This window comes from Pleurodeles waltl, chromosome 4_1, assembly GCF_031143425.1.
Source record: "Pleurodeles waltl isolate 20211129_DDA chromosome 4_1, aPleWal1.hap1.20221129, whole genome shotgun sequence".
Taxonomy (NCBI): Eukaryota; Metazoa; Chordata; class Amphibia; order Caudata; family Salamandridae; genus Pleurodeles; species Pleurodeles waltl.
Genome location: NC_090442.1, coordinates 475,141,946 through 475,167,061, shown reverse-complemented (window position 1 = coordinate 475,167,061; position 25,116 = coordinate 475,141,946). Strand labels below are relative to the sequence as shown.

The 25,116-nt window shown below is 43.5% G+C and overlaps 1 protein-coding gene across 1 annotated transcript in view; it reads right to left on the bottom strand.

Moving 5' to 3' along the window:
* The window catches only part of LOC138287166 (uncharacterized), a 110,285-nt gene that overhangs the window by 41,517 nt on the left and 43,652 nt on the right, over window positions 1-25,116 (bottom strand). The window contains exon 4 of the mRNA XM_069227527.1: window positions 1,720-1,797. Coding sequence (XP_069083628.1) covers window positions 1,720-1,797 — 78 coding nt within the window. The remainder of the gene's footprint in view (window positions 1-1,719; window positions 1,798-25,116) is intronic.

The window sequence follows — 25,116 nt, the reverse complement described above, 5'->3', positions numbered from 1 at the left end:
AATTACCTATTCCGCACAAAAAAAATGAATGTCCACATCCCGGGGCACTGCAGTTCTCTGCCTGCAAGTGTGCAGCAGTGAGAACTTTATCTCCCCACATGAGCTCTTGCAGGTAGGGAACACAGGTTTGCTCCTGTGTGGTAGGAGCAGTAAAAACCTGCTCCTGCCAGGGGGGCGCAAGCCACTACTTCCAGCTAAAGCTGCACCATGTTTGGTGCTGGCAGGGTAGGCAGTAGGTGCCACAGGGACACTGGAGCTCCTCCTTAAGGCCCATGGGCTCCTATTGATGTGAGTGTCCCTGGTGGGTACCAGGGCACCCACAGCAACTTAAGTTGTTTCTGCTCTGGGGGATGAGGTCTCTGGGGCCCTGGTGTAGGTCAGGGAGGAGGAGCTCAATCCCTCCTCATTAATGAAGATGTTAGCCCCAGAATGTGGTCTTCAGGGCCCTTGTGTGGCTCAGGGAGCATGGCCGCATTTCCTGTCCTCATTAATTAGCATGTTGGCCCCAGCAGATGGGATCAATGGGTCGTTTAAAGGCTCTGAGAGGGAGCCATGACACCCCCTCCTGATTAATTAACAGGCTAGCCTGTGTAATGGGGTCCCTGGGGCCTCTAGAAGGCCTAGGAAAGGGGGCCACATGACCCCTCCCAAAAAAACATTTGGTTGATCCCCCTAGCCCTGTCCGACCCCATGGGGATCACAGATTTAAAGGGGGGGCTGCTATCTTTTTAATTGGTGCTGTGAATTCACAGATCCTCTGTGGATGTGCGGTACTGATTAAAGCAAGATATTACTGTTTTTGGACTCTGGTACCCCCCCCCACCCATCCAGGCCTAGAAGGACAGGGTATCCCTATCTGCACCCCCACACGCTTTAAAATCTTTTTTCTCAGGACAGGAGAATGAGTTCCAAAGTCCTAAAATGGCAGCCGCCACATCTTTGTTGGTGTGGTGGCAGTCAACTGGAGATCTGAATTGATTTACATAAATTACACAAAGCACTGTCCCTAGACCAAGATCTCGCTTTCTGCCTAATTTGGATTCATTCCGTTAAGCAGTTCTTGAGGTATTTTCATATTGAAAATTGCATGAGGAAAACATGTTTAGGGATTCCCCCTTCCCTCTCACCCTACTTGACATATCATCCCAAATCGTTCCAGGACGTTGCTGAAGTGGATGACCATTTGTTTTGGAAGGTTTTGTGAAGATTCTTCAAACAGTGCCCAAGTTATTAGCAAACCAAAAAATGCTTTGCCTATGGAAATGTGGGGAACTATAACTACCCAGTGGTGCCTGCCACAGGGTCATATATGAGGTGTTAAGTATAATAGGCCTATGTTTTCCTATATCACTATATCTTGACAATATTTTGGTTTTTAGTTCTTTTGCCACAATCTTTTTGGCTCTACGATAATCTATAGTAGATATTCTAGTTGTATATCAAGTGAAGTAAGGCAGAGAAAGGATGTGACTAGATGAGTGGGGAAGACGTTACTAAGAGAAAAGAAAACCATTTTAGGGAGTCATTAAGGGAATAGGTGTAATGGAAGGATAGAGTTGGAGATTGGTGTGGCTATGGTGCAGGGAAATGGTGGAGGTAAGATGTTTTAGTATACAGTCTTGAATAGTATCATAAAAGAAGTGTAGCATATTACCAGTGTGATGGTAGCAGCATGGTTTAGACAAGTTCAAACATTAGTCCTTGTTCCAAAATGTATACCTTTTCCCTTTTTCATTCAGAGCATTTATGTTCACTCCACTTCTAAGCAGGAAATTCAGACCCTGGACTTGGTCTTCCCTGTAACACAAAATACAAATGTTGATAAAAAATGTTATATATATAAAAGAAAAGTGCACTGTATATATTATGTGTATATGTAAATATGTATATTCCCAGAAGGAATGACAGCAGCATTCTAGAATTACTTACAATGCAATTTGAAGAATTATTTTATTATATAAACTTGCTTGTCATTATCCTTAAAGCTGTGTATGCTTGAATCACACAAATTGATAAATGTTTCTTAGTCTTAAAACACCAAAATAATCAAAATGCCATCTCAGTTTACAAATGTAAAGTCAGTTTTCCTGTTATCTGTTATGGGACCAAATCCACTCAAACCCATATGGGTTTAGAAGGCCACAATATTTCTAACATATCTATTGCTTTTGACCAAGTGCATATGCCATTGGTCTTTGTATTAAGGTACATCTCAAATATATTCTGTTACTAATTATTCTATTTGATTAGCATGTGTTTCCAACAGTTCATATTTTCTATTCCCAGTTGAATACATTTTGGCATCTCATGACTATCCAATCATTTATTCCACTAGGTTTCCAGTGGAAGTAGTAAGGCTCCACAATAACAAGTTCATCTCCATCATAATAATGATTATTGGGAAATTCTTTACATCACATTAATTACCAAAACATCAATGAAATAAAAGTAAGTTATAATTAGTTTATGCATATTTTTCTTTGTATTTCTTCTCTTTCTTCCCTTCCAGGAATCAGATGCATTAAAATACGCACATGGTTTAATGAATTCTTTTTATACTTGCCCCAAGGCTTGAAGATGAGTCCAGACTAATGTCCCACATTTTTTTTTAAAATACATGTTGATGTTCATTGATGTTGATTGTCTGTTACATATTTACAATTCATATTTCTTACTTGTGAACAGGCTGTAAATTGTTACGAGCCATTAGAGTTTCCCTTTTTCACTTCATGTTTGTTCAGCCCCATTACATGGAAAGCTGCATATTTATTGTGTGAAAAAATGTCTTTTTTCTGTGGTCACCCCCATTGTACTGCTAAATTGTATTGATGGTTTTAGAGTCTGTACCCTGGGCACTGCTGTGCAATGCCCACTGCATGTGCTCTAATACCCATAAAACATGTAGGGCCTCATTATGAGTTTGGCAATCTTTTGGCAAGACCGCTGAGGTGGCGGCTGTCAAAAGACCGCCATATCGGTGGTAATCCGACTGTCATATTAAGAGTCACACTGTGAACTCTGCCCAAAAACAGCCAAATTTCTGAAACCACCAGGACACTGGAGGACAGAAAAAGGCGGTCCCACCACCAGCGCTGCCAGCCCAACAAAAATCCTTCGATCAGGTTACGATCCACAAGTCCCAACAGCGGTTCTTCCATGGTGGGAAACCATTGCCGGTGTGAACCGCGGAGGTCTCAACTGACATCACACTGAACACAACACCACATTGGATAGTTTGAATACCCCACACCAGACACACACCTGACACACCTACACACTACACTACATAATACACCCCTACACAACCCACAATCCTTTGCAAGTAGAATACCACACACAGCCACAGACAAGCAAAATATTTTTCAGATATAGAAAAACCATCAATAGGCATCCATATACATTTCATCACACATATATCCCACACCTGCACAACATACACAACACACATTTTACTACCACACACAATCCACAACAACTGTCACACACTCACATCACAGTACGTACACCTCACCATTTACGTTTTTCTGCAGACTTTTTCTTTGAACACTACCACAGCGTCTTCACCACCACTACCATGTTCCCACAAAACACCCATGTTTCATGGATGAGTTGAGGGTCATGGTGGACACAATTGTCAGGGCAGAGCAACACCTGTTCAGAGCACAGGTCCATCAAACATCAATTGCCAGGAAAATTGTGTTGTGGCAAAGAATAGTCGACAGAGTCAATTCTGTAGGCACCTATCCACGCACAAGGGAGGACATATGGAAGAGGTGGAACGGCCTCAGGGAGAAGGTATGTTTCATGGTATCAAGGTACCAGCTGGCGGTAATAAAGACTAGAGATGTACCCCCACATCCTCCCGGATGTGGACATACTGCATCCTGAGGGCCTGTTAATAATACCTGTGGGAGTGGAGTCGGGTAAGTCCCCACAAAACCCATTTCACCCAAGTATTATGTCCTGCATGCTCCCTCACCACCTTATCCCACCCAATTAACATACCACCCAATACACCTCTGTCCCAATGTCCTAATACCCCTCTCTGACATGCCGTATGTCCACTAAACTCACCTAGCTCCACAGCCCTTGGAAATGGCACATGAAGTACTGGCAACTCATACCACTACAACTCCCAGAATGCAATATCCCACCATTGTAAAAACCTGAACAGTGCAGCAAATGTGAGATGTCATGCATGTGAAACTAACTACCAATCTAACCAATCTTTAACTTTAATGTTCAAGTGTGAAATAGTTTATGGCAATGACAGCAATGCAATGGCCCACTCCCACTATCATCACAAGCAAAGCACAGCTATAGCTGAGTGCCCAATCCTAATGATCTTAGAATAAAGATACCTAATATTGAAAAGTACTCACCTGGGGTGCAAATCTAGATGCCAAAGTGGATGCAAATGCAGTACATCCAGACACAGGTCAAGGTCTATTGCTTACTCCCATACTGTGTCCCTGCTCTGACACTATTGTGCATTGTACAGCTCTTTTTTGTGCCATGTATCATTCCAGACACTTCACTAGGCAACAAAGGTGAACACCCATGCCAATAATCAGACAACATAAGATGGTATCAGCAGTTCAGTCACTACCAACGTAGTTTAACAGCTTTAAGAATGATGTATGGTTTTGAAATTACAGTCTCATGTTGTACTAAGTAAGATTGTGCAGCAGCTGTCATTGTCATTTCTGGGGACCATGTTAAGGCACTGTCTGCATCTCACACAACATCAATAGTACTCTAAAAGTAGCATCACTTGAAGTATCATTTACAGCAACTCTAAGTTCCACTTTTCCCACAGATTAACTTGCCATTGTCACCATGGACAGGATACCAGAGACTGTCACTACCCCTCTGGATGAAGGCCCCAGTGAGGACAACACCCCTGGGTGTGTGGACACTGAGGATGAAGCTGGCCCATCAGGGACACCTGGTCAGTCAACAACTGTCAGCCCTGCCCATATTGTCTCCTCCCAGCCCTATTTCAGCTACATCACAGGCACCCATTCGCCCCTAAACCTGTGTCACAAGGACTGTGCCATCCATTGTGTGCCCCAAAGTAGAGGTACCTGAGTCTCCTCTTGTCACCCCTGACAATGATGGTTCTGCCACCACTGGGAGTGGACATACTGTGACAGGGGCACAGGCATGTGGGGGTTGGGTGCGGGGGAGGGAAACTGTGGGCCAGAGGATGGAGGCTCAAAAGGACAATACTGACCAGGAAACCATCTCCCAGGTCTTGGGAGCCTACCAAAGTTCCCAAGGCATGATGTGCCAATTTATTGCCATGTTGGGGGAAATTCAAAAGCTGCAGAGGAACAACCACCAGGAAGCCATGCAGTAGTGGCAGGCACAAAATGTCACCCTGGCTTCCGTTGCTGGGATGCTGAGGGACATCAACACTACCCTGAGTAGGTCTGCCACAGAACATCAGGCCTCTTCCACTAGTAATGAGTCATCGGGCCCTTCAACATCTGTAGCTGCTAGTGGAAGTGAGGTCGTGCCAGGTGAATGACATGCCTCAGACACCCCACCCTCTGTAGCAGAGGAACCCCTCCGCAAATGTGGATGTCCACCCAGACATCCAACAGGAGCAGATGCCAGGACCAAACTGAACCTCTCCTGGCTGGTTCCCCTTGTGTGCTACAGATACACCCTGTTGACTGTTCTAAAACCTATCTCAATTTTCCTATAGTGCAAGGACACTGGCTGAGTTTCCTAATGGTGTAGCAGCTACCCTGATGTTTTCAGCCACCATGACTGAACCATTCACTGTTTACTTTGTGGTTTTTATCATTACTAATCACACACATTGTTTTACTGTCCACAATAAATTGCACTTAAACACAGGTCCTGGCTAAGTGTCATTTATCAACCATGTACAACTGTTATGCATGCCAACTCTAGTACCAATATGTCCCTATGTATTGTACAACTTTTGTTATGGACATCACATGTGGACTCTATCAGAAGGAGACTCATTACATTGGGACTGTAACATGGACAGAATCCAAAACAGGAGTGTACTACATCTACACACATTTATTGCTAGATTTGCAAACAGCAGATAGAGTAGTAATGACATTAATATCAGAATGTCTACTTAGGTGTCATATACTACTAAACGACAGAATACAGAAGTTAGGGACATGTTAGTCTTCTTACAACCCACGAGGCATACACATTGGTCCTTTGTGTCACCAGGTAAAGCCTTATCACATACCCATACCTTAGCTTCCTAATATTCATACCCCATTTCTCTTACATTGGTCACATACTTGTAGGCTTGCCACTCACCTATGTCAGTCCACAGAGAAATGTACATTGGTCTGCAAAGTAGGAACATTCTGACAGCTCTGTACAAGGTAGGTCATTGTGATGGTAGAGGCTATGGTTCAACATTTTCAAATGTGTCACACACACACATGGCATCATTTGACTACCTCCAGTACGAAACAGGTCATCTTGATGTGAAAACACACTTCCACCCCAGTGTCCTGACAGTCTGGCCATTGTTAGTTACTCTCCACATACTCATGGCAATTAGTCTAATTCTCATATCTGCTGCAATTCCCATCTGCCCCTGACACTATCTGTGACTTGCCAAGGATGATGAGCCAAACAGAAACTCAGCAAATCTGTGATTGACAGAGATTCGGGATAGGACATAGCAGAAAACATTCATCAATTCTGACAAGTCATGTTCACAAGTGTGACTTTGCATGTGCATTAACAAATACACTGTAGACCACTCTGTTCTGTACACAATACAAAATTACAATCTGCATGCACAACTCACTCATTGGCATTGGAGCTACCTAAGACTTCACAGATGATAGTAAAAAGGAGGTGACATGCTACCCATCAAATCTAGGTCACAAAATGAAATCTCATTGTTAAGAAGAAATCACATTACATGAGCCAGTTGAAGTAATGATTGATGAGATCCGCCCTGAAGTCTCCAGGTTCATCTTCATCTGGCTCATCGTCACTTGGCAAATCAGCATTTCCAACCACAGGTTCTGCTGCCTCCCCCTCATCTGGTATGAATGGCATCTGACGTCTCAGGCCAAGATTATGGAGCATGCAACAGGCAACCATTATTTGACATACCTTGTTGTGTGAGTAGAGGAGGGCCCCTACTGATATGTCCAGGCAGCCAAACCTTGCCTTCAGGAGCCCAAACATCCGCTCAACAACATACCTTGTTCTTCATTGGTCCTAATTGTAGCGGACTTCCCTTGGCATGTTTGGGTACCTCACTGGTGTCAACAACCAAGGACAGTTTGGATAGCCAGAGTCCCCTGTAAGGAATAGGTAGAATAACACAAACATATATCGAGGACATGCACATTTGTGATAGCAGGAGCTAAACTTTGCAAACACACATGTCAAACCCCCGACTTACCAGCCAGTCAGGCCCTCTTTGTGTAGAGTGGTGTCATCACCAGTGGGATATTGCTGAACCATATGAAGAAGGAATCATGGACTCATCCTGGATACTTTGCACTGACATGAAATGTACCGTTCTGCCAAACACACCACTTGGACATTGATGGAGTGGTAGTATACTTGTTCATTGGCACTGGGAGAAACCAAGGCTACATCTGTGGCTCCAACCACATATAGAATGTGTCCCATAGAATAAAACTCTGCCTTCACATAGGCCAAATACGCATGTTGGGGATGCCTGATCTGGCTGTCCAGGTGTTTCAACAATGCACACAGTACATCCTTCAAAACCAGATTGAACATGGGCAGAGACATCCTTGCAGTTACGTCCATTATATTCTGAAAGGACCCAGTGGCGAGGAACTGTAGCACTGATGTGACTTGAATGATGGGAGGTATGCTACTTGGATTGTGAATGGCAGGCAGGCATCAGATCTGGCTCCAACTGATCACAAAGATCAATGATTTTATGTCTAATTCATACATCATATTCTACAGTATTCCTCACTTGACTCCTGACACTGCTGCTAGCAAGACTTCCACTACCTGAGCTGCTCTGTACTGCCTCTGGGAGCTATCATGCCACATCCTTCAGGTGATAGGGCCCCATCCTTCACCCCAGAAGAGCTGGGCAAGCTTGTGGAGGAGGTTCTTCCCATTTATGGACAGCTATATGGTGCACCAGAGGAGCAGGTGATCCAATGCAATACCAATGTGTGAAAGTTGGGGTATATGATGGTGCACCTAAAATGTAAAGTAGTGAAGGTTTTGCCACCATGTCTGGTTGTATGGAAATGTGTACATGTGCATAGGCAGGCACACAGTAGTGTTACATGGTAGATAGTGTGTAACCTAACTTCCTTCATACACAGCATACATTGCAGTTTGGACAGCAACGATGGTGTGAGAAATGGTTTTGCTGACACTCCATGTTGTGGACAATCATGTGGCCTGGTCATATGTGTGTAGTCAATACCCGGCACTGATCATGCATGTTGTATGGGACACCACTTCACAGATGAGCTGCCTGCAGATGCTAAATTGTGCATGAGTGTGAACTGAGAGGATGGAAATGTTTGCCTACTTGCTGTGACTGAAGTGTTCTGTCCACTTCTGTTGGCATGGAGCATGGGTACATAATTTTCTCCTTTGGTCTGTGTCATCTATGCAGGTCAATGCCCATCAAAAAGAGAGGCTCTGGGTGCCATTGCCAAGCAAGTGTGGACCCCAGGGGTCCACAGCCAGTGGAGCACTCACTATAGGAAGCAGTGGGAGGACCTAAGACGCTGGGCCCGGAAGACCGCAGAGGCCCAGCTGCAGATGTCCTCCAAGGAGGGAGAGGTGCCCATCGGACCTTGACCCCCCTAATGGCCTGCATTTCGGTGTTGGCCTACCTTGAGTTTGATGGGCATTTGAGGGCAGCACAGCAGCCACAAGGGGGTAAGTACTGACTACACACATGTACATGCCTCTGCCAATTAAGTGTATGATATCTAAGTATCTCAGCTGTGACAATGTGGTAAGTGCTACAGATAAAGGATCTCCTAGGAAGACATAGTACTGCAGTTGCCACCATTGATACACAGATGTGGACATTGTAATGTGTATAGGGACATATTACTCACCTATGTTAACCACATTGTAAAACAACATGTGGTGATACACATGTGACTATGTCATATGTGTCCCTCTACACTGCTATATACTGTATATGTGTAACCTGCTGTCACATCCTTCCCACCTACTGATCCACAGTCCATATACCAAATTGGTGAGTTGTCTCTAACCATTCCCATTGCTGTGGATCTAGCTCTATGTGCAACATAGGGTCTGACAGATGAGTAACTGGGCCAAATATTTCTGTGTTCTGAAACAGATGGAAACTTCATGTAATGTGTTATGCCAATCAGAAATTTGACACAGCATACTTACTACACTCCTTCTGAGGTGTGAAGTTGTGTCCCCATTGTTATGTCTAAACTGTAAATTGGCAAATGTGATGTTTGATGAGGGTGGACATCCTACATGATGGCAAGCATGGTTGTCATAATACATTCTCAGTACCAGAAATCTCACTTGACGTGTGTTCAGACAATTTGTACCATTTGCATGGTATTGAGAAGGTAAGTGGCTAGCCTGCTGATCCCTTAGGTCATATATTTTGTCCATGTGCATAGGGAAGGACCATACCTATATGGATGCAACGTACACTGATTTTTGCCTACATCATGTGTTGATTGGCACTTTCTCCCTTTTATATGTTGAGGGATCTACTTTGCCATAGTTAGCTTTGCTAATCTGAGTCTGCATTGATAGATTTTGAAAAGGATCAGCTCATTTTAGCCTGATCTAATTGAGTAGCTGGTGTTCTAGTTGACATTCACATGTTGGTGGAATGGGATATGTTGTCAGTCAATTTGCTGGACTTTAGGTGTATGTGTCAATCATGGTTACATTAGAAGTGGTTTATGTCAGTATAACTTTAGTCCTCGGACTTTAGGCTACACATGTCTGGACAGTTGCTAGTGATGTAGGTATTTTGATGTCATGTAGAGGTTTCTACTCATCATAAATAGTGGAATAGTATGTGGCCTTTATGCACATGATTAGTGTCCATTGTATTGAAGGTATTGGTATGCTCCCTGTGGTTGTCTGTGGGTGTATCCTCTGTGCTAAGTAGGCCCCTGTTGCTGGACATAACTTTGTTGTCTAAGTGTCAATGAGAAAGATAAGTAGATCCAAAAACCCTGTCTAAACCTTTGCTAAACAAGTTTTCTAGATATTTTGCCGACATGGTACATACATTTATAAGCCTCACAATTTGGGTATGCCATATGTAGTGATTTCAGCTGAGGTATCCGACATTGTGAATGTTTATGGACAGAGTCACATGGTAGGTATGTGATTGCAAAGCAACATGTTGTGTTGTACTTGAAATGTGATGAGTTTACTTTCATGGAACATGGCTACTGGTGATTGACTGGGCAAGGATTAGGGGTACGCATGATATTGTGATGTCAGTTAACACTATTTGCTAAGGATGATTTGTTGATACACAGTGATGATCTGTATGGGGAGAGACATTTTATGTTGCCAAATCATCTTGTGCATGAATAGTTAGTGTTACAGCTGAATTGATAGGATGGTGATGTAGTGGTCAGATGGTTAGCTTATGTTATGGGTGAGACTGTTGTCATATAGGATTGTTGGAAGTATGTAGTTGTGGCATGATGTAGGCTCTAAATGGTTCCTACCTGGGGCTTTCTTAGACATAGATGTGATGTTACTGTTGTGTATGGTGTAATGTATGTGTATATAAAGAATGTGATGACCCTACCTGTCTCTCTGTTTCTCAGCATCAGTGGATAAAGGAGACGGGGCAAAGCCAAGTGGGGAAGTTGCTGGCCACGGTACCTCCAGTCGTGACACCATGGACACCAAGGGACCCAGTGACCTGTAGGAAGAGAGGAGTGCCATGGGGGAGACAGGATCCAGTTCATTATCTTCGGAATCCTCTTCCAGTGGACAATCCCTGGTGGTGGCGGCCGCATCTGGGAGTACTTCAGCACCATCTAAATCTGCCACCCCCCTTACTATCACCGCCCTCCCTATAGCTCCCCACCCAGTTGGCCGTGCCCGCTCACCAAAAAGGGTGGGCGTCTCCTTTGATGCAGGCACCTTTACCCCTGCCACGGTCAGCCCTGCTGCCCTCAGTGAGGAGACTATTGACCTCCTGAAGTCCATCTCTGAGGGTAAGTTGACCATCATGAATGCCATCCAGGGAATTGCAAATCAGACCCAACACAGTAATGCGTTCCTTGAGGGCATTCAGAGTGCAATGGCTGGCCTACAGAGATCCTTTCAGGCTCTGGCCTCCACACTGACGGCAGCCAGTCATCCTTTGTCTCCCTTCCTCCCTCCGCCATCCTCTTCCCAATCCCAAACCACTCTTTCCAGACCCAGCCAAAGCACACAGACAGATAAGCATCCAACCACCTCAACATCCAAGGGTAGCTCAGACAAACATAAGCATCACAAGACACACCACCAGCATGCAGACAAGTAGCATACACCTCCACACAGAGCAAAAGTCACAACCTGCCCTGACACCCCCACCATCTCCAGCACCATTGACAGCACACCTGACACACCTGAAGACACCACACCAACATTCATAGATCCAGACACTATACCTATCCTACCCATAGACAGCACCACAGCAGACTCTCAGACATCCAACCCAGTCACCACACCCACAGACACCACAACCACAGACACGCCTATATGCAGCACATCCACCATACCACCGCAACAGACAGTCACCCATCCACCAAGGCATCTCCCAGCACCCCCACCCCCTTCCTCCCAAGACACATAAACACCCTCACTCACCATTCCAATAGACACCCACCACCCCCAAACACAACTTGCACAAACATGCACCCAAGACATCCACACCAACACCACAGACAACCACTCCCTCTCCCTCCACACCCAAACCCTTTTGCTATGACTATCCCAGTGTGTGTAAAAAGTCTTTCCTTTCTGAGTTTGCCATATTCCCTTCTCCTTTCCCACCCTGTGATACCCCTAAACGGTCTGAGTCCCTCCCCAAGTCTGGCCCTTTCACCACCAAGACCTCCCCTGTCCCTCCTGCAAGTACCCATGCCCCTCCCCTGTCAAGAAGTCTACCCCTCCACAAAAAGCCAACCCTCCTCTAAATCTAAAACCAAGCCCAAACCACCCCTCCCAAGCCAGATCCCAAAGCCCCCCCTCCAAAACCAAAACACAACCACAGATAACCCCTGAGGTGCCTGCCTGCCCCATAGATGCCCCTACCTGTGGAGGTAACATGGCAGTCAGGAGTTAAGTTTGGGGCACACATCTTTGCACTGTGTGCATACAGAATATTTCCATCAAGGACTGGCCTCTGCCCTTTGTATTTTAAAATAGGTTTGCTAAGAATAATAACTTAAACCAACATGTAGTTGGTTTCCTGGTTACATCTATGTCATACATTTCTTTTCCTAGTATGGAGTTGTTCCTCACTGACATTAATTGTGTGTCTGTATGTGTGTGTGTGTTCTGCTTGGGCTATGTGTGTTGTTTAGGCAGTATGTGAGGTTGTGTGCAGTGCTTTTGTCTAAAAGTGGTAGGGAGTGTGTTCTGTAATGGACATTTGTATGTTCAGGAGTTGTTGTGTAGGTATTGTGTGTTGTTTGTGTTGAGATGTGTTTGTTGGTGTGTTGTGTGGCTTTGTGTGCTTTGAGTGTGTGCATGTTATGTACATGTTATGTGCATGAAATGTTAGATATGATGTTCTGTATAAGTTAATCAGTAATTAGTTTTGATGATGTATTTATATGTATTTTTTGCCTGTTGGTGTTACGTTGTGATGTATGTGTGATATGTACCTGGGTAGTGTCCTCTGTGGGTCTCTGTCAAGAGACTGGAGATGGTGCGGTTGTGTTGTGGTTGTGATGTGTTGTGGTGTTGTGTGGTACTGTGTGAGTGTAGGCCTGTGCAGTGTTTCTGTGCATACCTGTGTGTGTTTGTGATGTGTGTGTGTGTGTGGTGGCCGTAGCATGTTTGTTGTGTATATGCTCGTGTGTGTGTGGCTGTATGTGAGTGTGCATGTTAGTGTGCTGTTATGTGTGAGTGTCTCCCTCGCACCCCCTTCCTGAATGTATGTTATGTGAGTGTACAAAAATTGACAAAATACAACAGGTAAGTGTGTTTACTTACGGTTGCTGTTGTCGTCGCAGATCCCGAAGTCATTGGGTGAGCAGGAGCAGCGGGAACACATCTAGTTCTGGTTCCATGGCAGCTCCGGGCAAGTATGGCTTCCTGAAGGTGAGTGTCTCCTTTTATGCAGTTGGTTTTTACCTGGGTTTCCGTGGTGGTGCGACAGCAGTGGAAACCTTGGCGCTGAGGAAGTTCTTAATCGGTCCGGCGGAAACATGGTCTCCGCCGGCCTGCGGGAGGCTACCGTAGTCCATGGTGGCCAGACTGCACTGGCGGTTCCAGAGGTGCTTTGGCTGTATTCTGTTGGGAATACCGCCATGGTCATAATTTGGCGGTCTTCTCCACCAGCCTGTTGGCCATAATTTGGTGGTCCTGAGACAGACAAACTCATAATGAGGCCCATAGACATTGTCTAATCCCTAATTGGCACATTTCACTGTATAAGGCTATAGTATATGGTGTACAAACTGCACCCATGGCATGGAATGTTAAATGTGACCTGTGGACTGCAACGTTTATTGTTCAACTCACTAATCTGACAAGGAAGACATGGATTCAGACCTACCTATGAAGCCCTGCTGCTGCAGTTTAGATCTTGAATGACTTGTTAAATTTACCATTTTTGACTGGTAAAAACCTCCCTTTCAAATATTAGTAGGTCACCTCTATGTAGGCTGTGTAGCCCTGAAGATAGGATGCAGTATTTAAATGTCAGACATGTAGAAAATTAATGTTAACATGCCCTTAAAGTGACAGGACTCAAAAAGCTATTTTCGCTATGGCATTTCATAGAAAATTAGATTAAAACATTAAGGGGGTCATTACAACTTTGGCGGTCTTTTTACAAGACCGCCGAGAAACCGCCGTGTGAAAGACCGCCAGTAGTGGCGGTTTGCTGCTTGGCGTATTATGACTGTTGGCTGCTCTCCGTCCTTTTTCCGACGGAGAGCCGCCAACAGCCATACTGGCGAGCGGCGGGGAAGTGGAGGTTGCTCCACCTTCACCGCCACGCCAACAGAACACCGCCCACCGAATCACGTCCTGTGATTCGGCGTGGCGGTGTTCTGTTGGCGGTGTGGTGTCGGCAGAGCAGCCCCCATGGCTCCCATCCCCTCCCGGAGGATCGACGGAACAGGTTAGTCGATCGTCCGTTAGGGGATGGGGGTGGGGAGGTGTTGTGTGGGTGCATGGGGGTGTGCGTCTGTGTATGTAGAGGGGGTGTGTGAGTGCGTGTATGCTTGCGGGGGTGTTGCGTGTTTTGGGAATGAGTGCGTGTATGTCTGTGGGTATGTCTGTATGGATGTGTGCGTGTATGTTTGTATGTGGGTGTGCGTGTCTGACTGTGTGTGTGGATGTAGGCATGTATGTCGGTGTGTGTGCATGTGTGTGTTGGTGGTGCCTGCGTGCGTGTAGTGTGTATGTGAGTTCTGTGATGTTGGGGGTCGGGGTGGGGAGGGGGGGCCCTGCCACTTTTGGGGGGTGGCAGGGGTGGTGGGGGTGTAGGGGAGGGAGTTGGGGTGGGGGAGACCCCTATGAGTGCCAGGGAAGGAATTCCCTGGCACTGATAGTGCTTACCGCCATGGATTTCATGGTGGTTCCAACCGCAGGAAATCCACGGTGGTAAGCCGGATCAAAATACCGCCGGCGGTATAGTGACGGCCGGCGGGCTGGAGACCAAGGTCTCCAGCCCGGCCGGCGGAACGGAGAACTGGCGGATGACCATAGCGGTAACCGCCATGGTCATAATACAAAAAAAAAGACCGCCAGCCTGTTGGCGGTCTTACAGCCGCTTCTCCGCCTTCCGCCAGGGTCATAATGACCCCCTAAGGGCCTTATTACGATTTGAACTGACAGAAAAGCCTGTCCGCCGAAATCCCAACGGGGAAGTTGCCGCCATTGTGGCTTCCTCCCTGCCAGGCCCATTACGGGTTTCCCGCTGGGTCAGCAGGCAGAAACGTCAGTTTTCAGCTACTGGCCCAGCGAGAAACGCCCTACAGCATTGTCTCTGGCTCATAATAGAGCCGGCAGCAATGCTGTAGTGCATAGGGGTGCACCAGCATCTTTGCAATACTCATTGTCTGCAAAGCAGACAGTGAACATTGCGATAGTGCTGTCCAGGGGGGCCCATGCCAAGTGCGATGGCAGTGCGGGGGCCCCATCGGCCGCCTGCACCTGTTCTCCACCAGTCATTTCATGGCAGTGCAACCGCCATGAAATTGCTGGCGGAGAACAAAGTCGCAATCCCCAGGGCAGCGCTGCAAGCGGATTAAGACCGCCACCAGCGCCAGACTGCTCGGACGACTAATCCTGGTGGTGCTGGCAGTCTGACCACGTTGCAACGGCGGCGGTCGTAATGTGCCGCTCGGACTGCCGCATTGGCAGCGGTTCGACCGCCACCGCAACCCTGCTGGTCATAAGACTGCAAGGTTCGCAATGAGGCCCTAAGTCTGCTTTCTTGGGAATGGGACGAGCTAGAAAAACAATTAAATCACTATTGTTTATAGCTATTAAAAATCCAATTCAATGGTTAAGTCAGATAGTTGATAAAGAGTAAAGAAAAGTAACTTTTAAAAAGTGACTTTTTCCCTGCCTAAAGTTCCTAGAAGTTATTTGCATTAGCTCTCTAGCTTCTCTCAGCCTGTACATGACCTGAATAAGGTATAAATGAGGTTTGAAAGTCCTTCCAGGACCTACACAATAGATCACTATGATTGACAGGTTGACCTGAATGGGCAGGGATCACTCTTTGGAGCCCTGCAACAGAGTGAGGGCAGAGTGAGGGCAGTGGTCCACCTGTTGCCACCACAGTGTCAAATCTTGCAAGACAGGCCCTGTGACAAGGGACCCTGCTTTTGTCTTACTGGACCTCTGTCTCCTGGTTTGCAGTATGTTCAGGGCCCACTTTAAACTGAACTTTAGTGTTTAGTGATGTTATTTCCACAGTCCACTCTCTTACACTTCCCATCATAAAGGGCCTAAGTTTAGTGTGGTCGAAGAGTTTAGCTGGCTTAGATTTGCCCTGACACATTACATTTTGGACCTGTTTGCAGTAAAGCAATTCAAAACAGGAACAGCTAAAAAAGTAGGTAGACCATGGCCTGACAACATTTGCTCCTTTGGTCAGAAAGGGACTATGAGTGTCTTAATATATCCCCCACCCACAGGATGGTGAACGCTACATAGCCTTCCTCACAATACTTTATGAATCTGAGGAAGAACAGAAGAGGGCTGGACCTGCTGTCCATGGCCTGAAAGACAGGAAGACAGGAAGAACTGGGTCCGCAAGCTCTAGTATCCAGGACAAAGAAGTAGAATCCAAGGGTCTTTTGGATGACCTTCTGTGTGGCTGCAAAGATACAACAAACTGTAAGAACTCCAATTTTCAGTGGCACCTGGAAATTGGACTGGAGTTTGCTAGTGGCCTTTACCTGACACCCTGAAACTCTCTAAGTACCCCCTCTCCCTGCCAGAGTTCTTGGGAGCCATAGAAGTATACACCAGTAGTTGTCTGGGCATGAAAAGACATTTGAAACTTTTGAAAAAGTTATGCTTCAGAGCTTCAAAGGACCTACCACAAAAGAAATCAGACTATGAGCAGTGGGGCTTAAAAACCTTTTCAAACAAACCTCCAGAGCGCCAACCACAACCAACTAACTTCACATATCCAACCTTCAGTTCCACTACGGCTGCTGCAAATTCTGCTTTGTTCAGAGCAAAGAACAAATTTTCTTCAGAAAAACAACAGTCTCTTTTTGGATTCGGTCTTAGCTTATTTTTTTTAATACTTTTTCAACTTTCAGGCTGTAGTGTGACCAATTTTCTTGGTGCATCTGAACTAGGCTCTATTGCAGTTGAACTCAAATTGTACCCAGGGCCCAGTGTGCCCCGACCACTGACTACCATTGGTTCTTTGAGCTTTTTGGTGCTATTTTCACTCAAATCTTTAAAAATTATATATTTGCTTCCTCTTATTGGATTGGTTTTATTTTGCTTATTACATTTTGTCTCTATTTTAATCAATTGGAGATGGATTTCTAGTGTATTGTGTCTTGTTTTTTTAAACTGTTTTGTTACTTCTAAATGCTTTACACAGCTTTGTTAAGTTAAGCCTGTCTTCACTGTGCCATAGCTACCAGTGGTTGAGCTACAGTTTAAATTCATGAAACCTTTGACTAGACCTAACAAGTCTGTGACTTTATTACTTGTAGTGGACTCCCATCAACCCCACCTAAAAATCCACTTCCTCACATTTAAAATGTCATCAATACTATCCTTGATCCCATAAATGTGTTGTGAGTATTACATTGACTGATGTAAATTGTCATGTCTCTTCCTTACACTTAATAATCTTAATAAACTACATATTACAATCTGTACATATGAAAATAAAATATATTATACATTATATATTACATATTATTGAACGCTATGAAATATGCACAGTGTCCCATGGATCCCTATGATATAAATGTTTTCATCATGATGATCATAGCCCATACTAATCTCCACTGCCTCTTTTTAATCAACATTCTGCTAATGAAAGGTAAACAAAACGTGAATATTATAATTACAATGAGTTTCCTTAAACAGAATATCTCCAACAATCTCTCCATTCTATAGATGGAATGCATTCCTTTAACAAGTCAAATGTTTTTTTCTAGTAGTCCACATTCTTAACTACAAATTTAGGCCTTCAGTCTCTTTGTTTAAGACGTTTCAGTGGTAATATCATACTATATAAAATGTTTGTTTGCTTATATGGGACGAAAAGTAGTGGTATAAAACTCATATTTTACAGGGATGCGAAATGTGAAAAAAGGTTTTACTAGACCATGAGAAATATGGAGTACATAATTATAAACACAGCCCCAAGCCACTCTTTAGTGCTTTACCACTAGAATTACACAGCAATGGAGACCAAATTATGTAGCATAATGATCTAAAATATGGGGGGAAAAGGCAAATTATGCAATATTATGCCACACAATATATTTTTAACGTTCCTGTTTGAAAAGGCATCTTTTCAAGGTCCATACCTTAAAATAAAAATGTGATCACAAAAAGCATAATGTGTAACCTGGATAACATGGTTTTATAATGCTGTCTCATGGTTCTCATTACATTTTCAAACCACTTATCTTTGGCCTCGTGATTTATTATCTCCGTAAAACTCCTCCATTGCAATATTAAACCATAAAACGCTGTTACTCATTATGAATCCTCTATATATTATATAGATGAGTGCGTGTACTGCACACCATACAGTGATATAAAAACTCATATTTCACAAGGAACTATGAAATAGAGAAAATATGTTAGGGTTCCTTCTGATATACGGATTCCATCATCGTTATGACAGCCCCCACACCACTCTGGAGAGGTTTAGCATTGTCAGGGCTACAAGGTGTATGCAGCACTCAGAACCAAATCATGCAGTGAAGTTATGGCACATTCTCTGTCCATAATATTTATATCCATGTACCCTAGAAACAAAAACATTTGTGAAATCTACAAATTATACTGTAAATTGTATGGCAAATGTTATAAATTCATTATAATGCAGTAAACATTGCAGCCACGAAATCGCATATATCCACTGACCCTCACCATTGGTCATTATTTTAAGAATTTATTCATTGAACGTAAGCATAAACGTTCTATTTCTAAGCAGTGCTCATTATTAGTGGAAATGTAAACAAAATATTTGGTTTCAAGATAATTACCCCAAAATAAACATGTAACATAAAAATACTAAAAACAATATAATGTGCAACATGTGTGATGTGGTCCTATTTTGCTGCATCAAGGTTTTGGTGACATATATAAACAGCTCAGCCTTCAGCCTCATGGTTTATATCAATACAAGGAAATTTGACATTCCACTAGCAAAGTTTTTGAATCCCAAGTGTCATGCATATCAGTACGGATCCCATAGGAAATGTTGCTCTCCGTTACCTTAATAGCTGACCACTGAACAGATTTGCACCACATTTGGAAATAAAGTAGAACTTCACTCAGAAAGTATTATTTTTGCATTTTTCTGTAAATTAGTTCAGTAGGTGTTGATATATTTGCATTTGAAAAATATTTTGGGTCAGCCATCAAATGTTTCATACTTAGCGATCTCTTAGCCATTAAACTTAGGAGTTAGAAACTCATCAGTTCTGTCAATTACAGTTCATTGTTTCATGAAAGGAAGGGCTAGTACTATTTGTTTCACCATCTTGAAATTTGCAAATTCTCAGAAGTTGTGGGTTTTGCACCAGGGAACACAATTCACAAAGAAAAGGGTTGATGCAATGACAGTTTCAGATCACATATATGGGTCAAAAGGCCCACAAAGAGGTGGGAACAATGCTCAAAAAAAGAGAATTGCTTATTAGATTGACCACTAAACGTGTGAAATCCAAAATTATCAAAACCAGCCATCAGTATGAATATGGGAATAGGTACCATAATCCTAAATTCATGGGTTTCACTGAATTCGGAAATAAAATGGGTAATAATTCATTAGGCCTTTTATGGATGTATATGTGTTGGTCACAGAGTTTGACCACAGGGAGGCCCCATATTCAACCCCCACAGTACAGAAAATAAGGCCATAAACAGAAAGGTTTGGAAGAATCATCAGTTGGGCGCAGTTGTTTTGGTCCTGCATCTAAGTCTGCTATAAACATCTAAAGGCAATGTGCAGTGTTTGTCTAAACACACATAGGTAGCTCTTCTTATAATCACAAATGATCTTAATTCTGATTACAAAATCAGATATTCACTAAAACAAACATAAAAAGTTATGTTTCAGATGGAGCAAAACCTGTAAAATATGGGGAAAAATATAAGAAATTCAATGAAAAATTTATAGTTCTGTGATGTAAAGTTTAGTTATAGTCAGGTGTTGAAATGAGACAAGAACTAACATTAGAAAAACAAAAACACTCAAATATGTTAGATGTAGTATAGTCAATAACAATAACTTGAGCCTCATTATGTACTGCGTATGACTATACCTAGGTGGTCATTATGACATAGGCGGTAAAAAATCCCTACCGCCGCAGTGAAAGCCACCAAAATACCGCCACCGTGGCTACCATCTGTCTGCTATATTATGAGCACTGCCAGACTTCCGCCACAAGAAGGGCAGAAATCTGGCAGTGTTCATGGTGGTGGACGGTGGTAAGATGGCGCTGCTACTACCAGCACCGCCATGCCAGTTGAATGCAGCCAGCAGTATTATGACAATTCCTAGGGCCTGGCAGTGTTCTGCTGGCAGGGCACTGTTGAGCTTCCAACAGGAGAGGGGGTTGTGTGTGTGTCTGAGTGTGTGCATGAATGTGTGAGTGAGTGCGTGAATGCGTCTGTGTGTTGTGTTGTTTGCATGGTTGTATGTGTGTGAGTAAATGCATGTAAATGCATGTAAGAATGGTGAAGTGAGTGCGTGTCTGCATGCCAGTGTGATAGTTGTAAGAATGTGTGTGAGCATGTCTGAATGTATGCGTATATGAATGCGTGTATGCCAGTGTGTGTATGAATTAATGTATGTATGCCACTGTGTGTATGAATGCATGTATGCCAGTGTGAGTGTATGCATGTCTGCAAGTGTGTGCGTGTATGGGGGGTGGGAAATATGTGTCTGAGGATCAGAGGGAGTGGTGGGGGGTCTAACGATCGGAGGGGGCGCGGGGTGTCTGTGAGGATTGGAGGGGTGGGGGTGTGTGTGAGGATCAGAGGGGGTGGGGGTGTTTGGATGGAGAGGGTGTCAGGTGAGTGTTGGGGGGGTGGGGAAGCTGCCTACCAGTGACAGGGAAGGAATTCCCTGTCACTGGTAGGGCCTACCGCCATGGTTTTTGTGACATTGCTAACACCACAAAAACCATGGTTGTAGGCAGGCTCATAATGCTGCTGGCGGTACTATGTCGGCCGCAGGGCTGGAGATACACATCTCCGGCCCGGCGGCTTATACCACCATGGCAGTGTGAGTGGGGAAGTGGATGGTTGACTGCAGCCAAACTGGCCAATCTCATAATGTGGTGGTATGTACCGCCAGCCTGTTGGCGGTCATACCGCCAGATTAACACTCATCGCCGGGGTCATAAAGACCCCCATGGTCATAGAAACAATATCATAATTTAAATTGAAAGAGTGATATCATCAATTATGTATTTTCCATAACATTAGTAATTTAATATGTGAGGTCATAAGCAGTGCATGATGGGGGTACACATTAAAGTTAATAGACTAAATTATAACTAGTTTTTGTCTCATTTCAACACACAACTACAACATCACTTTAACCTTATGTTTTTCAGTGAATCTTTGGTATTTTTTGATCATATGCTGAGTTGCATGGCATCCAACCCTTCATGATCAGCCAACTCCACCATGTATTGCACAATGGTGATTGCTGCAGTGCCTGCTGGCACACAAACAGTACTGCAACCAGCCTTTAGCCAAGCACAGAAGGGGTTGTCTGCAAGGCCTGAACTTAACCCCCAAACGCAGCCAACCCCAGCTGTGCAAAGTATCTGTCTGTGCACGCAGGACTTGACCACTAGACTTGCACCCAATCCTGTGCAGGCTCCTGACCACCATTGTGCCCGAAGACTGTCTACCAAAATGTTTGCTATTTAAAATTTAGGAAACTGTTAAGAGACTGAGAAAGTGGGTAGAGTAAGTATACAGGTGTAGAATGGAGCTACTGTACTTATGCAGATGCCCCCTCTTAAACTATGTGTAGTCTCTTTAAAAATACAGTGTGTCACAAATTATAAAAAAACACCTATCCTAACATTTTTAGCCCACTGGTATCATACCTGTATTACGATAACAATGTTCATTTACTTCAGCCTTCTGGAAGGAAAGCTTTAAATTCAACAGCATTTATAGCAACAAAATGGCATTTAGGAATGCCTCACGTTTGTCTTGAAAACAACATGTTAATACTTTAGTTGTTCTTTTGAACTCTGTGATGAAGCTAAGGTTGATCACTAGGATGATAAATAGACTGTTGCTGGTGTTGGAAGAATATGTTTGACTCTGCATGCCAGAATGTTTTCCTGACATAGACAAGGTAGATATTTGAAAACTCAGAGATAATTTGTCCTGGTTATAATTTTCTAGAGCACTAACTTCTATGACACAAATAAACCTCTCATTTATTTTCCTGATTTGCTGCAGTATCCTCTGTAGGAAATGTTTTCAGTATTGCAGCTTTAATGTAATTATCATGGGGCTCAAATGTGCCACACTTTTGTCATAAATACAGAATGTTAACACGAGTTGTTCTTAGGAACAATGTGTTACAGCTGCAGTAGAACACTCAGGAATCACCTGACAGCCTGCTGCTGCAATTGAAAGTTCATAATTTACTCAGACTATCATGCCTTGTTTTCACGTGGCTGAGGAAGATAGTGTGAAATATAGCATCTGGGGCACCTTACATAACATCTTTGAGAAAATCATGAGGGAATGTTTTTCTCAGACATGGTTCTTCAGATCCCAGCAAAGGGTCAGCATTTTTTACTGGCTAAAATCCCCTTAGAGCACAGTTCATTAAATGAGCATGGTAACACAAACAAATAACTTACATTGTGACTAAAATCTGTTATCACCCTTCCTTTATGTGACTCCCAAAAACAGGCTTTCACTACAATGCATTTCAAAGAGCACAATGTATCCGAATTCTTTAATGTCTGCAACAACATGTTGTCAATGTTGTCCATTGTTGTGGCCAGCCAATCAATAAGGGTTCCCTGTAGGACCCCCGCACATGCCCCTAGGGATCAGGGTGTGCTCATCCAGGCCCCATATATGTTTTTTAAAGTTCATTTTCAAGATGCAGCGACCATGACCCCGAGCCCTGTAATGCTTGACAGAAAATATTGTTTGTATTGTTGTCAGCCAATCAGGATTTACCAATCCCTTTTAAATGCAATAAATAAGAGCATACCTGTACACAAACGGTCAAGATTTCACTAACCTCAGCTGGTGTTTAACCCCTGCATGCTCACCCAGATAATCTTTTTAAATGATAATTTCTCAAAAACTACTTAATGGATTTACACAAAATAATGTGAAGCAGACTCTTTGTGTAAAGATCTAACTTTCTGACAAATTTGGTGCAATTCCATCCACACGTTTTTTCTGTATCGGAGAGTAAACATTCCTATAAGAATTAAAATGAGAAATCACCATTTTGGGGCTAACCTTTTTCTTGCTCTTCATCTGGCAGATCAGTGCAGTACTTTCCATAAAAGAGTGAAAGTGTATGAACTTGTCTCTAGAAAGTTTTGTGCAGATTCTTTGAACGTGCTAAAGTAATTAAGAAAACAAAAACTGCCTTTCCTGTTGAAAGTTTGGCCTAATTATAACTACTTGGACAATATAGCTGCCAGAGTAATATATCTTGTGATTGTCCCAGGCACTACCTCCTGGCAAAGATGTTTAATTTCAATGCAACATCTCAGGATAAGCTTCAGTGTTGGCCATCTTGACGAATTTGACCTGTATAGAAAAGATTAAGGGCATGATTAAGGTTTGGTGGACAGGATACACTTCTGTAACCACAATGGAGTATCCTGCCCACCAAACTCTCTGTTCACCCACCCAAATTTGAGCAGGGCAGACTGCCAGGTTTCCGCCAAGGGAGTAAACTTAAGTCCATTGGTGTAAATCTTCTTCCAATGGACCGAGGGTGTACAAGGCATTAGAGGGTGGCGATCTGACTGCCTGCTCCATTTACAGTGGGTAGTTGGATGTCTTTTTTTTTTTTTTACTGTCCAGCACTGCCAGGAATTCCCTGGTGCTGAGGGACAGTAAAAAAATGTAAAAATACCCCCATACACAATTAGAGAAAATTCCTATGTTGATGGGGCTATTAGTTTTTACTTTTCCAAAAACAAACTCCTGATTGTATTTGGAAAAATACAAACTTTTAAACAGCCTTGCATATATTGATATGTGTAGAGTTCACTGGTAGGCAGGAGATGTAAAGGCAGGATGGGGGACGTAAAGTCTTCCACTACTACCTGGCTGCCTTTGCCCTGTCCTCCAAACTCTATTTTGAGCCTTTATTCTAAAAGTAGATTTCTTGGCCAGACAAAAGCACAAAAAGTATCTATCCAACAAGAGGACTTTGGCAGCTGTGAAATTTGAATTTCTTACAGTTGGAGCTCTTCCTGCCAAAACTAAAAACTTCAGCAGGGCATATCCAGCTTTGAGAGGATTGTGGCAGTAAGAATTTCCAACATTGCCCCATTGGAGGATTTCAATTTCCATTAAAAAGTTAGAAGTTATAAACTCTGACAGGGTCAACTCACTTAATGTATCCAACCTGTTCTGCATTGTGGTTGGCTTGAAATTGCGCCAAGGTCCCAGTAAGCCATGAACAGTTATATATGGATGGCATATTGAATTTCCTGGTGCTTTTTGCTATAAAACCTTTGAAAAAAAACTCCTGTTCTCCTCATTCAATCTTTGCTGTTTTGGTGTCAAAAACTTTAAATAAGTGTCCTGTTCCCCTTCTTAGATTTTTGCCTTCTGGTATAATTATTTTTATTAAATTAATGTTAATTTTAGAAACTGCTTATGGGAATTTTATTGAGTTTTGTTTTGACTGCTTGACTGCTTTAGTGTTGCTAAATACTTAGCACATTTTCCTGAATTAAGCTTGTATGCTCTGTTCTTAAGTTTCTCGAGGGTCATCCAGGTTTAAATTATTGAAACTGCGTGTTTCACCTTACAAGAGATATATTACTTGGATAGGGCTCACATCCTCTAAAACCAACAACCCATTTTCTTACATCATTTGTGTTTTTCACCTAAATAAATAACTTTATTGCATGAAATGCAATACATTGCAAACATCTGCAAATCCAGATCTGATTTTTGTTCATGATATTGTAA